This window comes from Manacus candei, unplaced genomic scaffold, assembly GCF_025592945.1.
Source record: "Manacus candei isolate 608988 ecotype Guabito, Panama unplaced genomic scaffold, ASM2559294v1 h1tg000165l, whole genome shotgun sequence".
Taxonomy (NCBI): Eukaryota; Metazoa; Chordata; class Aves; order Passeriformes; family Pipridae; genus Manacus; species Manacus candei.
Window position 1 is genome coordinate 394,341 of NW_026138213.1, and position 15,370 is coordinate 409,710.

The following is a 15,370-nucleotide window of genomic DNA, read 5'->3' on the forward strand; positions in this document are numbered from 1 at the left end:
GGCGGGCGGGCGCGCGCCCCCCCCCGCCCCGCCCCGCCCCCGCGCCGCGGCCAATCGCAGAGCGGGGCGTCACCCGGGGCGGGCGAGACCCGGAGCTCTGATTGGCTGCCGGCGCCTGGCGCGCCGAGCGCCCCGCCCCTTTCGCGCCGTCGCCCCGCCCCCTCCTCGGCGCTCAGTCGTGAGGCGGAGGTGCCGCGGTTCGCCTCGCAGCGTTTCCCGTCGGCGCGCGGTTGTGTGGTGAAAGGACGTGTAAAATTAATAAAAGCCGTCAAAAATCATTAAACGTGGCTTGCGGCGTTGTGTTTGCACCGGGATAGCTGTCCCTGTGCTCTGGAGGGGGAAGAGGAGGGAGGAGCAAGTGCTGAACTGTCGCCCCGAGCGCCGCGATCCGGCGCCTCAGGGAAGGGCGGAATGGTTTGGGTTGGAAGGGAACTTAAAAATCATCCCCTTCCAACCCCCTGCCATGGGCAGGGACACCTTCCACTAGACCAGGTTGCTCCAAGCCCCGTCCAACCTGGCCTTGGACACTTCCAGGGATCCAGGGTGTAATAAGTAAGCAATGGTAAAATTTACTCGTCAAAATATATATATTGTATTTTCTGTATATTATAGCTAATGCTTGGTTGGGACTAGGGAGTTGTAAGCTGCGGAATAGTTAACTGCTGTGTTATTATTATAAGTTGACTATCCTGCAACTGGCAGTCCCCTGGTTGGCAAAGATAGAGTATTTTGCTTTAATGAGCACGTATACCATATCCTGCTTTTCTAAAAATATTGTCTAAGTTACTCATTAGAAAAAGAAGAAAAGAACAAGGATCAGAAGGTCAAGAATGAAGATGATAAAGGAGAGCCGAGGAGAACATCTGGATCATCTGGATACCTTCCCATATTCAGCTCCAAGGACATTGGGCTAATTAAAACTATTGAATGGAAAGTCCCTGGCACTTGAAATGGGCCTACAACTGAACCAACCAGGACGAAGCCCGCGAACCCAAGCCCAATCAAGAGCTAAAAGTATAAAAGTTACTGTTTGTTTTTATTGGGGTTTGTGGGCTGGTGGGGAGCAGGGGTCTCTCCAAGCCGCCCAGCGCGCTGATTTGCTTATCCGCACTTTATATAAATCTTACAATAAATTTTGCTGCTATATTTCGATTTGGTTTATTTACCTATAACAAGGGGCAGCCACAGCTTCTCTGGCCAACCTGTGCCAGGGCCTCACCACCCTCACAGCCAAGAATTAATTCCCAATATCCAATCTAACCTTGCCTTCCTTCAGCTTAAGGCCATTCCTCCTTGTCCTGTCACTACCTTTCCCTTGTCCCCAGTCCCTCTCCAGCTCTCTTGTAGCTCCCTTTAGGCACTGGAAGGGGCTCTGGGGTCTTCCCAGAGCCTTCTCCTCTCCAGGCTGAACAATCCCAGCTCTCCCAACCTTTCCTCCCAGCAGAGCTGCTCCAGCCCTGGGATCCTCTTGGTTCCTGCTCTGGCCTCTCTCCAGCAGCTCCATGTCCTTGCTGGGCTGTTCCCCAGGGCTGGAGCAGCTCTGCAGGGGGGTCTCACCTGAGGGGCAGAGGGACAGAATCACCTCCCTCACCTGCTGGTTACTCCTATTTTAATGCAGCCCCGGATAAATCCTGCAGCTTCTGCTCTCCAAACCATAGAATCACGGAAATGTTTGGTTTGGAAGGGACTTTAAAGATAATCTCATTCCAACCCCCTGCCATGGGCAGGGACACCTTCCACTAGCCCAGGTTGCTCAGAGCTCCATCCAACCTGGCCTTGGGCACTTCCAGGGATGGGACATAATGTTGATTTCCACAGTGCATGGCAGAAACAGGTGACTATAATTTGGAGGGTCAAATAGTTTAGGTATTTCTTCTTCTCTACCTCAAGCTTAAGAAATTCCAGCCTAGTGCTGCTGCCACATCCTTTACTACAGAGAGAGGAACAAGGTCTCCAGTGGTCCTGACCTGGACCTAACATCAGACACTGCTCCTTTGTGTGACTTTATCTCATGCAGGAAGGCAAAATACTTACCTTGGGCACATCAAAGGAAAGAAAACAAACAAAGTATACAACCTGCAAAGAAAGCTCTCAGCTCTGGAATTCACTTTCTCCCTTTTAGTTCAACAGCACATGCATTGCTGACCCTCAGAGAGCACCACAAAGCACAGCTGTTTGTGTAACCTTTGCACGATGAGGAACTTGCTTTGCTTTATCCCGTGTTGGGATTGAACACAGTTCACCACAGTTTTTCAGGTTCCCTTACCCTGGAAAAGTTCATGAGTAAATGAGAAAACTGCATCAAAACTTCACCTTGCAAGGGAATCTAAAGCAGAACAGTATACAGGCAAAAAACAACCCAATTTTAATACAAGTTTTGACATATGTTGGCACATAATTAATTTGGAGCCATTACCTTGTTGTAGGTTTTCTAGTTTTTATTATGGTGTAGCTCAGACTTAATCATGACAAGCTTTGATTAAAGGGTTAAGAATTTTAGATTGGGAATCAGATGATGATGTAAGAGTTGAGTCTGTCCAAGTTATTCTCAGGTGATGTCAGAGGTCTGAAAGGTACTCCTGGCTTTTTGGGAAAATGGATGAGCAACATAACAGAACCAGTGTCTTCTGATCCTGTGAAGTGTTCCTCACCAAATATTAAAGTTAAGCACCTTATATTAAAATTAAATGTATTAAAAGGTAATATAGTTCTTAAAATTATACAGCTGTGACTGGCCCAACTGCAGCATTATTTTATTCTGCTGCCACAAACCATTTTCTACAGCTCTGCAACCTTGAGCTAATGATTCCCGTGAAAATGCCAATTAAAGTGGTGTGGTTTGATTAATTACTACTATAATGTAATATTGACTCACATTTTTTCTACAGTGTTACACATCATTAGATTAGATTACATTACAGCTTCATCAATGAAATTATATTTTTGATAATTTTGTAATAAATTTGGTCTTTATCAACAGGTTTAATTGAGAATAACTTTGCATCTTCTGGAGAGATACAGGTAAGTAGTTCAGGCTTTAGTCCTGCACTATTATCCATGTTGGCAGATTCCATCCAGAGGTATAAATCAATTATCCTCACATACAGATCAGGACCATAAACATGAGTTGTGTAATGCAAACTTCCCTTTCAACTATCAGGTTAAATCAGGATTAAATAAAACTAAGCGGCTGATATTGTATATGTGTATTTAAGAGTGTAATTTAGCAAGGTATTTAATTGCAATTTAAGTTTGCCAGTTTCTCCTCAGGACCTGTGCTGCTATTTAATATCTATTTTGTAATTTGAACATTATTCATTTATTTTTCATTCCAATAATTGTACTGATCTTGATACATAAATATTTAAAGTGAATGAGACTGTGCACATATTTTCTTTTCTTTGAGTTATAGCACTATTTACTCATAACTTCACAGGTACCACAAGGTATTTAAACATGGTTGAGAGTAGATTTAGACAGAAGGTACCTAATTCATAATAAATAATTAACGAGCACTCCATGCTCAATAAATGAAATTATTTTTCCCTCTCCGGAAAGTTCACACGAGAAACCCAAGTTGATTTCTATTCAGTCTTAAAGCATATATAGGAAGAAAAAAGAATATATTAGGAAGAAATTCTTCCCTGTGAGGTTGCTGAGGGGCTGGGATAGAATTCCCAGAGAAGCTGTGGCTGCCCCTGGATCCCTGGAAGTGTCCAAGGCCAGGTTGGACAGGGCTTGGAGCAACCTGGGCTGGTGGAAGGTGTCCCTGCCCATGGCAGGGGGTGGCACTGCATCATCTTTAAGGTCCCTCCAAAGTCAAACCATTCTGTGATTCTCTATTTTACACTTTGAAATCAAAGATTCCTCAAAGCAATGCCACTCCTAACCCTTTGGTGGACAAAGCAATCCTTGGCATAATCTTCCTCCATCCCTCAAATAGGAATTTAATCAAAGGAACAACCCCGTAGTCCTGAGGGAGTCACCAGGCCTATCTTTAAATCCTCTCACTTTCACTATTTTTGGGGGGGTTTTTTCTCTTTTAAAGCCAGGAAGTGAAAAATACTTCAGCCATTAAAAATATTACTTTACATTTAAAATTCTCTTTTTTTTTTAGGAGAGGGTCTGGATGAGCTTTCCCAAGCTCGTGCAAAAAGTGTATTTACATCATATATTTCATATGGAGCAAGTACAGATTCCATAAAACAGCAACAGAAGGACAAAGGGCATTACATCCCATGGGATTTGCTAACAAAAACCTTTTGTTTCCCTGGGAGTGCCCTCCTGGGACAGCCAAGGTGGGAGCCCATCCTACCTTTGAACTCTTCGGGGGAGCAGCGAAAAAAAAAAACCCTCATTAAGGACATTTCCCTCCTTTTACCTGAGGCTCTGTTTGTTTTAGGTGAGTTTATTTGTTTTAGGTGAGTTTCTGGGGCAGTTCAGATAAAGGAGGGGCTCAAAGCCCAGCCTGGCCCAGGCTTTAGAGCATCCAAGGCCATGGAAGGTGCAGCCACGAGCCTCCCGCTCCGGGATCCGGCAGGACACGTCCATCCCCATTCCCGGGGCTCCTGGAAGCTCCAGCACCACCTGCCTCGGCTCAGGGAGCACCAGGAGAGGTAAGGGAGGCACAGGGAGAGGCTTTTCCAGCAGCATTCCTTGGGAAAATGCAACTGTAAGAATCATTTGAATGTCACTGTTTCGGGCAGGAAACATTTTTCAGCTTCGTATCGCAAAAAACATGTTTCTTGTTAAATGTTTGATGGGTTAATTTTGTTCAGGTTTGTTTTTTTTTTTTAACTTTATCCTTGTTAGTCAGATATTACTTATAAATGAAAATTAAGGTTGTGATCACCGATTTATTATTTATTATTCATATTATTTTTACATTTATTTACCTTTTGTAGCAGAAAGCGCTTTTTCCATTTCCCCACCTGGATCCTGCACAGCAGAGATGGAAAATACTGTGGAAAAGAGCATCCCCCCCAAAAAAAAAGGCAGATGCAGCACCCAACACTCCATGTGCTCTCTTGGGCTAATTAGATTAGATTAATTCTGGATTCTGTCTGATTAATTCTGGAATTGCTGATTCAATAAATAACCAGCCTCCCAATGACAACATGGAATGTGTATTCAGACACCCTGGCAGAGGGGGAGGGAGGGAGGGGTAGTTTTTCTTTTGAAATAAAAAGATTTCACCATCATTTAGATCATTTTGAGTTCACTGCAGACACTTGGAGCTGGGAAATCCCGAAGGGAAAAAAAAGGAGATCTTCGGGAAAAACGAGGGAGAGATTGTGTGGTTTGTTTAATCACTTGGGAGGCAGAAGACAAAATATTGCCCTAGAAATCAGATTTACCAAATCAAAATGCTTTCAGGGGCGCGGTGGGATTGTTGGGGCTGTGCAGGGCCAGGAGTTGGACTGGATGATCCCTGTGGGTCCCTTCCAGCTCGGGATATTCCATGATTATTGTATCTTACCCTTGCAGCAGCCCTGCTTTGTGGAGGCCCTGGACACTCCCAGCAAGGGATGGGGAGACCACAGAGAATCAACAACTGGTGAGGCTGAATCCTGGAGAAAATAATCCCTCTGGAAAACCAGGGCAGGAATTGGACATGGGAAACGAGGCTTGGTCATTCCTTCAGTTGTTCTTTCCAGCATTTTTTTTTTCAGTTTTAGAAAACACAGTTCCAATGACACTGTCCTGGACCTGGGGATGGTTAAGAGTATCTCTAATTTTGTGTCAGATATGGAATCATTATCAGCTCTTAAAGAGCTGCAGAAACAGCTGCTTACTCCACACAACCCTTATTTTAACAGCAGTTCATATTTGCTTATTTATATACATAAAAAACTCCTCCTTTTGGAATCTCCAGGCCTAGTATGGATGTGATGCTTTGTATAGAGAGGGAGTGAAAATGACTTTGAGGTGAATGTAAAAAATATACTTTCAGGTGCACAGTCTTATTTATTGGGGTTTATTTAGGGGGGAGGGATGTTGCTGTAGCTAAACCACCCAGGAAATGAAGAGAAAATTGAATTTTAAAGTAACTCTTACTGCCTTTGAGATGTACTGTGATTATTAGTTTTACTTCCTCAGGTGGGAAGATTTGTTGGGCTCCAAGAACAAAAATAATTAAGCACAATCAACACAGGTCCTGCTGTCTTATTCTCATGAGAATTCTCCCTCTTACAGTGATGATTTCAAGAAACTATTTGTGACATCAGGAAATTGTGATTTCTTACTGACATGATGGTTTTGCTGAAAATTTTATCCAACCAGCTCAAAAGTTTCAATTCACACTCGGGCTTCTGCCCACTTGTGTGAGGAGAACAAAGCCCACATGAAGTTTTCCTAAATTAAAGAGTTGGGTTCCATTTTTAAAATATTGAAATATTTTAAAATTTAAAATTTTTAGATTTTTAAATAAAATTTAAAATTTTAATAATATCCTTCCAGAAGCTTCTCAGATCCTTCTTTATCCAAACTTTCTGGTCCATCCACACACCTGCAGCATCTGAGATGCCTCTGTAGTGTGGGATATAATGAGGGCTGAAGGATCAGGAGATGCTCCAAACACTGGAGAGTAAAGCAAATTAAAGTTTTAATATCCTCTGTGTAGTTAAAAAAAAAAAACCCTCAAACAACAATTTAGGAATTTACACGTAAGAATCCAACTGAAAGATGCAGAGAAAAGCCCCCAAAAATAAAAAGCACTGGTGAAAAATATTAAACTAATAATTTCACCTCTATTGCCAAGAAGGTGTGTAACAATACACCCTAAAGCTACCTACACAAAATATGCTTTTCCTCTTATAACAAGTAACACTTTTCCAACTAAATATAAATATACTGTTATTTATGTCCAAAGAAAAGCCATGAGAAGTGATTTCCCTGCCCATGGAAGGGGGTTAGAACTTTATGGTCCCAAACTATTTTGTGATTCTACAGTTTAAAGTTACTATTGCCAGAACTACAATAAAACATAAATTAAGAGTGAACATTTTCTGCTGTGTACAAACTGAGGATGATTTTTCCATTTAACTGGCTTTTAGCAGAGCTGCTTTTCAAAAGTGTTGTCTGACAGTCTGAAAAGAAAAAGTATATAATGTGTGTTTAATCAATCCCTGCTATTATTTATATGAGTATTTCAAAATAATACTTATTCCAAAGAGAAAACAGTAGAAGCTACAGGTAAATAAAGATACAAAAGACTAATTTTCATGTAAATGTGAAAGGAGCTTTTTCAATGCTGTTTGCACTGAAATATGAGGTGCCAGTTGTGTCTTGATTTTGCTGTTTGGGCCCTTAATGTGCTTTTTGTGATCTTTTATCCCAATTAAGCTTTTGATTAGTGTTGGTAAAGAGGGTATTTTATAACACTCTCTTGGGGTTTAACCCCAGCTGGCAACTCAGTATTACACAGCCAGGAAAACCCAGTCCTTAAACTGATTGAAAATCCTATTTTTTTTCCCAATCACTGAACTCCCATTTGGTGGTGTTATCAGCTCACTACAGGTATTCCATAAGAACTAAAGTAAAATGTACAATTCCCTGGCTTTGTGGCTCATAAAAAGGACAAATTTTGTTAAATGTGCAACTTTTGGCACATAAATTCTCCAAAGTCCACTTAGTCAGAGGAAACCAAGGTGCAGCAGAGCAGAGAAATCAACATTACTGGGGAATTTTACAGAAGAAAGTAAGTGAAATCTTCATTTTTAGCCTATTCTAAATCATAAATATATATATATATATAATAAATAATAAATATATATATATATATATAAAATAAATAATAAATATATATATATATATATAAAAAAAAATAATCTCTCTTTACAGTCAGAACTGGATGGTCAATTAATAAACTGCAGATCAAAAGGAGCCCTGGGGTTTCAACATCCAGTGAGGTGAGTTAAATCTTATCACTTGACACAGGAAAAGTGACATTTTCCAAAATGAGACATATTCCTTCTCAGGAGAGGAATCACTTTGCCTCTGGAACATCCCTTTGTAGTAAAGCAGTTTAATTACTCATTAAACTGCCCAGGTTTTTATCCCTCCATGAGGAAAGATGCCCAGGCTGGACAGACCCTGAAACAACACAAAAATAAGGAAAAAGTAACCCTAAAAAACCCAACGTTTTTCTGCCTCATCTCATTTATATTTACATTTATTAATATGATAACGAGCTCACAAAGCCCAAATAATCAATGGGAACAGCTGCCAGTGGAATGTGTTACAGATCTGGGTCTGGAGGTTGCTTAGACTGGGTTAAAATTAATTCCAGGTAAAGCTTTTCCTGTGCTTGGGGGGACTGACAAAGGTTTTCACCAACATTTGGATTCTTTAGGGTTTAATGATGTAGAAACTCCTGATTGGGACTTTCACTTAGAGGGGGAAAATTAATAGAATATCCCCTTTCTTTACAAGCACCCAACCCCCATCTAACCCTGGTATCCTAATCTTAACTCCAGAATTAATTATTTCATTTCCAGAAAATCAGTTTTAATCTTCCAGCCAGCTCAGATGGACAAATGCCACATGGTTTTATTTTTTTTTTCCTCTTAAAATATTTTTTTTTTCTTATTAGACTTTATTTGCCCAAGTCCAAATCCCAAAAGTTTCTTACTAACATGGGAGAGAAGGTTCTGGCGAGTTTTCCAGTCCAAGCTACAATTCACTTCTACAATGATGATGATGCCAACTCTGAGGAAGAGGAAGAAGAAATGAGTTCAGCCTGATAAAGAACAGTGGTCAGCCTTGAGAAGCACAAAAATCCACCTTAAAAAGTCGAGAGGTAAAAAAAAAAGAACTGTCAGAAATATGTGGACAAACATCTGAGCAAACAGAGAAACACATCAAAGCTCAAAATATAAAACTATTTATAACCATCTGACCAAGGAGAATGAGTCAATGGAACTGGGAAATGAGAGGAAATCCTTTTGTGTCTGGAGAGACTTTGAAATAAAACCCTGAAGCTGAACAAAAAGATTGTGAGCTTTAAATCAAGTTGGTTTAAGTAACACAGATAAAGGACATCAAGAGCATTGTGCTTAATTACTCTTTTTCACATTGCAGTCCTGATAAAGTGAAAGTTGCATTGATTGTGAGACTGAATAACGTAATGTACAGGCCCAAAATAACCCAAAGGCTTTGAAACAAAAGGAATTTGAGCAAGAAATTATTTAAAATGCAAAGACTGTTGCTCATGAGCTCCATGGGGCATATTTATTCTGATATAAATCCTGAATGCCCCATTGAAATAATCCATTTTCAGTACAACCCACTGGCAGGACAAGTTCTAAATTAGAGTTGCAATATTTTCTGGGGTCCTGTCATTCTGTGATTATCAGATTTTCCCCCCCTGTAATCAGAAAAGTGTCTTTTGCCAGTCAGAAAAAAAGTCAGCCTCGATTAACAACTATGATTTCATTTAATGACACATTAAAACACACATTATGTGGTACCTTTTTTTTCCTTCACCACAGTATTGTGTGTGCTCAGAGAGTTTGTCAGTGCTTGCCTTGCCACCAGCAGTTTTTAATTAGCTCAAGGATTAATTATTTGGCCTCACTGTGTTTCAAATTTATTGTGCTTCATGTCTCTTATCCCCAACCAAAACTGGCCTGGTTTCCCTGGAGACAAGGCAAAGGCAGAATTCCAGATCCTTGACCTTTTCTACATCTCTGTGAGTTGTGTAGACAAGGTCAGGCAGTTTTAAGAACCACTTAAAGGGTGTGTCAGATCTTCCTCTCAGTGATGTCCTGGCAAACAAAGCCCTGGTGTCACACATTTGAAGTCTGGCAAATTAGGATTCCAAATAAATTCATGCATTAAAATGAGGGATTTTTTTTGTTTTTTTTTTTTAAATCTCCGCTTGCAAACTAAAAAGAGGATCTGTTAATTCAATTTTCACAAGGGGCCAGCAAATTATAATGTAGGGGAATGACAAGAACCAGTTGAAATTTAAACCCTGAAGTTCAGATTAAACATGAAAACTCAGCTTTTACATCTCACCCGTTCACCATTTCCACATCTCCACTTCCAGACACATGGAAGTAAAATACAGGCATTGTAAAGGTCTTTCCCAAGATACCCTGAAATTATTTATCCCCCACCTTCATCATGATTCAGTTTGTGGCAAGAAGAAACAGAAAAGCACCCGAGATGACTTGACAGGTGTGTGCTGACACATCCCACACACACAGGATGCACTGTGACCCCTTCCCAGCCTGTCAATAATTAAGAGAAGCCTGGAAGTGAACTGATGCAGCATCTCTGATTTGATGATCTCTGTGATTCAACTGCTGTGAACTTCCAGTTCCCAGTTCTGATTTGTTGCCTCATCTGCGAGTCGACCCCGCAAAGTTCACGGTGACCTTCCAACCATCCGTCACTTGCAGGAAAAAGATAACAAAGCACCCCCAAAGAACCAGTTTATCATGAGTTTGCTCCTTCAAACACAGGCCTAGAAACAGCATTTCACAGATTAAATGTTGGCTGGGGGCTCTGTTCCCCAAAACTTCCCTCGGTATTTCAACAGCTGCGACATTTCCAGCAAATGCTCCTTTGGGTTCCCAGTCTGGAAAATTATGGCAGGAAAAGGCAAGTTAATGTTCCACTGGTACAGGAATGCTGGACAGGTGTCCACACAACAATGTTATATTTCTGTTGTATGTATTCATGTGAAAAATCATATTTAAGGTTTATGTTCATTGAACAGTCCTGAATTCTGTTTCTGAGATCTTTTAAGCCAAGCTCCTGAAGGGCACATAAATCCAAGGAAATCACACGAGACAGAAGTTTGCTGAGTGTTCTTTCTAACTATAATGCAGCAATAATTTGGATTAAGAGAAAAAAAAACTACAATAGGAACTTTTTTTCCTAAGCTACGTTTACACTGAATGACAGCAGCAGCAAAACCCAGAAAAGGCAATATTCCCAATAACAGTTTTAAGAGCTCCAGAGACAAAATCCGTCCAATTCACTGAAACACTTCCTATTTAATTACACTCCATAGAGTCATGATTTCCAGACTGGGTAATTCTATCAGCTGCTTTTAGCAGAAGGCTGAGAATTCAGTTGATCCATTAACTGCAGAGCACACCCTCAAGATTTCCTTTGGCAACCCCTCTGTAAGGGAACTGGCAGAACAAAACCAAATCCTTCCAAAACTTTCTCCTCAGGAAACAGTTTAATTCATGAATAGAGGGAGAGATACAAAACCCCCCATTCATCTCAGTTTGTTTGAAAGCTGCAGACTCTGCTTTGAGCATTTTAGTGACTCAGACTCAAGGGCCCACGAAAAAGGTGCATTGTGGAACAAAATGCCTTTACACAAAATCACCAACCAGCTCTCCTGTTTGTGAGGCAGAAATGCTTTATCATTTGCACTCACAAATGACACAGAAACTGCCTGGTAACAAAAATCAAGTATTTGAAAAGTTGATTTTTTTTTTTTTAAAGAAGAACTCCTGAAAAGAGGTTTGAGTGGGGAGGGGTCAAGTGAAAGGAGGAGAGGAAATGGCCTTAAATTGCCCCAGAAAGGGTTCAGATCAGAGATTAGAAACAATTTTTCCCTGCAGGAGTGGTCAGGCCTTGCAATAAGTGTCCCAGGGAGGTGGTGGAGTCCCTGTGTCTGGGAGTGTCCCAGAGGTGTCTGGATGTGTCCCTTGGGGCCATGGATTGGGGGTGATCCTGGTGGTGCTGGGTGAGGGTGGGACTGGATGATCCTGAAGGGCTCTTCCAACCTTGGTGGTTCTGTACCTATTTAGATTGTCCCACCACTACCTCCAGTCTCATATTTCAGTTCTCTCAGAGATTAAACATTCACTATTTCTACAGTTATAATCTCTTAATTGAAGGACCTTTTAGGCCTAACTTTGCCTCATTTGATTTATAGAATCTAAAGGCCCACTAAAAAGAATGTCAGTATTACTTTACCAACATCTTTCCTTGTACAGACTTCACCTGCCATTGGTGGTAGAGTTGCATTTTTAATGTCATATATATATATATATATATATGTATATATATATACACACAACCTAGCACAGATGTGTACCAGGATAATCATTTATTGTTTTTATTATTACAGCTTTCTATTTTATATGGGAGCTTTTGATTGTCCCTACTCATATCTGGACCTTTGCCATAACAAAATCTAGACTAATGTGTTATTCACCTTTTAGCCCCAATCCCAAATAATGGTTATTCTACAGATGATCAAATCCAGCTGACAGCATTCCTCCTGTGCTCCAGATAGTTTTGGAATGGTCTGTGCAATGCTTTAGGTAACAGCAAAAGTACACCTGCATAACTCAAGGTGAATCATGGAATGGTTTGGGTTGGAAGGGACCTTAAAGATCATCCAGTGCCACCCCCTGCCATGGGCAGGGACACCTTCCACCAGCCCAGGTTACAGCAAGATGTGTAAAAAAAAAAAACCCCAACAGGGTAAAAACTGGAGAATCCTAAAAAGGTGCATTTAAAAACAAGGCTGAAGTTTCATCACTTGGATTATCCCAGCAGGGACGAGGCAGTTGATCAAACTCTATTTAGTTCTGCTACAATAATGAAGTCAGAAGGGTGAAAACAAGGGCAAATTTAGGTTTGTGCCTTTATTTATTTAGTTCTTCCTCTGTCTTCTGTGAGAAGGATGGACACCTGATATCCAGCCTTTAACAGGTATGTTTTGTAAAGAAAGGCACTGCCAGCAACTGTTCAATCATTCCAGGGTTTTGTTTTTTCTCAATATCTATGGCAAAAATCTCTATAAATCCCACCAAACAGCTGTATATTTACAAAACCTCCTCTCCTCTTTGCTGGCAGAGCTGCATCTTCTCCTTAATCACCATCACAGCCAAGACCTAACATGGAAAATGATGGATCCCCACCACCTGCAATCCCCTACAACACATTTCTTAGCCCACAAAACACCCCATTCCCTGATCACAAGAGGCCATTTCTGAAGTGTCAAACACGACCAAGTTGAAGAAAAGGTCACCCTGGTGCCTTTGAAGCACCAGTGACAGAAAAGTAAAGATTGAGTTTCGTCCCTGCAAGTTTTCCTTAAACAAAAGGCCCCCCCTTTTCCCTCCTCACTCGGGTGCCTCTTGTTGGTTTTCCCATAATTGTGGGGTCTTGCAGGGAAATGAAATGGCAGATTCATCACTGATACAATCTTTGCCCAAGGTTTACAGTCCTTTAATTTGTGTGCTTTCAGGGCTTGAGGGCATTTTCCAGTAGCTTTGCTTTATCCCTGAAGGGATTTGGGTCTCCTTAACAGGGGACTAAATTAATCCTCCCATCAGATGGGACCAGAAACGTGGCCTTCAGTTGTTGTCAATTCAGAATTCCAAAGGAAATTGCTTTCTCACAGAGCAAGAGGAAAGTGGAACACAGGAAAAACACAGGGAAAAAAAAAATAAATGACAGTCAACACTTCAATGTCTATAATGTGATTAGAGAAGTGACAAAAGAGTAAATATATATCTTTGTGGCTGTTGATCATAAAATCCTGAATTCATTCTATGTATGGGTGTCTGAGCGTGTCAATTAAAATTAATTGAAGGACAAAATCGTGGCAGGAGTGGGAAACAGGAGCGGGAAACAGGAGCAAACTAAACCCAAAACTTCACTAACAAGTCTACAACTCTCAAACAAATCAACCTTGCACAGATTTACAGCCATTAGGTTGAGCTACAAACATTCTTAAGAGGTTCCCTCAAACAACAATATACCAAATATCTAATTCATTGCAGAGCAAAATGTTGAAAAGCACTTTTTTCCTTCATTAAGGAGGTATTTTTTTCCTACCCATAATACTGAAAAAATGTCAAATAATTTTTTCCTTCAAAAGCAGGTTAAAAACCCAACCAACTACAGGTTTTATATTTATAACAAATTAATTGTTACCAGGTGGTAAGACTTTCCAGATCAACTGATGGTCATTTTGGCTGCTTTCTAAAGAATTGGCATAAGATTTTTCACACAGACTTTCAAAAATTTCTCATCTTTGAATGAAATAGTGAAGTTTTTAACTAAATTTTCTCTGCTCTGAAGTTGGCTTATAAACCTTATAAAGCCTAATAAACAATAATAGTCTATCCTCTGGTCTTTATAACCAATCTAAATAACCCTGACTCCTGAAAATAACTGGGTTTATGGCTCTCTAAAGGAAAAAATAAAGGAAAAATTCACTGTTTAAGAAACATCTGAACCACTTCCCTAATAACAACTTATTGTGCTTTGTGTTGCAACCTTGGGCTATAATAAGATGGACCTGCCAGTTCCTGTATTTCCAGATATTTCCTTGAACTGAGTTTTCAGTATTCTTAAAAATGCTTTAAAAAAGTTAATTTCAAGACTTGCTTCAGAAAATCTTCACAACTCGCCTTTCTTGTTTCTGGTATTCCTGGTAATCCAATAATCCTGTCAATTTTGGGAGTGGGGGATCAACATATTTTGCTGAATAAAGAATTGTGTGAAGGAAAATGGACCTTTACCCAGGGAAAAAATAACACAGAACCACAGAAAAATGGTGAATTTGAACATGTAAAAGTGACCTACACTTTATTAATATTTACAAAGGAAAGCTTTATATTTACAACATGAACAGTCCCAATTAACTTAATAAAAATAAATCCTCAACATTTGACCAGCAAAAGTATTTTCTCCCTGAATTTAAAGGGAAATAGAATTAAACTATGTCCAAAAGGAAAACAGAATTAAACCATGGCCCCAAAAAAAAGCTGTTTCTCTCCCTCTCAGAGGGAAATGACAATAGAACACTTTTAAGTTCCCAAGAATGGCTTGAAAAATTAATGTGGTGTAACTCTCACACCGAGGCAGGTTGTGTAAGTACATGCAAATAATACCAGGTGTTAATATAAATTTAGTTAGGGATTAAAAAAAAATAAAACCTTTGTTCTACAAGCTGAAAGAGTTGTTTTTTTGTTTTGTTTTTTTTTAGCTTGGAGAGGTTTTGCCTGTCCTTATGCAACACTTCCATCAATCCTTTGTTCAAACAAACCTCAGTAATGACTATCTGCTATTGCAGATTCCTTTTTCAGGAAGGAAGAACATTCTGTTTACTTCACTGATGGGAATGTCCCTCAATGCTGGAATTGCTTCCTCTTGGAATTTCTTCTGCTGCTGCTTTTTTGCATAGTTATCTACAAAAGACAACGAGAACGTTTCAGGTCTTCAAGACTCTTTTCTTTCAAGAGATGCTCTATAAAAAGGAACACTGTATAAATTTAGCTATTTAGGAAAACCCTCCCTGCTGAGATGGTCATCAAATGTGCTTTACATCAACATTTATCAGCAGAGTCCCTGAAGAAATCACCCTCAAACTCCTGAAATC

At 40.2% G+C, this 15,370-nt stretch overlaps 1 protein-coding gene across 4 annotated transcripts in view; it reads right to left on the reverse strand.

Moving 5' to 3' along the window:
- Nucleotides 1–8,155: 8,155 nt before the first annotated feature.
- The window catches only part of PIGP (phosphatidylinositol glycan anchor biosynthesis class P), a 58,667-nt gene continuing 51,452 nt past the window's right edge, over nt 8,156–15,370 (reverse strand). Inside the window, exons 4-5 of one of the 4 annotated variants that reach the window (XM_051773067.1) lie at nt 15,038–15,179; nt 8,156–8,784 (exon numbers count right to left, since the gene is read on the reverse strand). In XM_051773067.1, coding sequence (XP_051629027.1) covers nt 15,049–15,179 — 131 coding nt within the window. In that variant the 3' untranslated portion in view covers nt 8,156–8,784; nt 15,038–15,048. The other 3 variants (XM_051773068.1, XM_051773071.1, XM_051773070.1) reach the window with 3 other exon arrangements.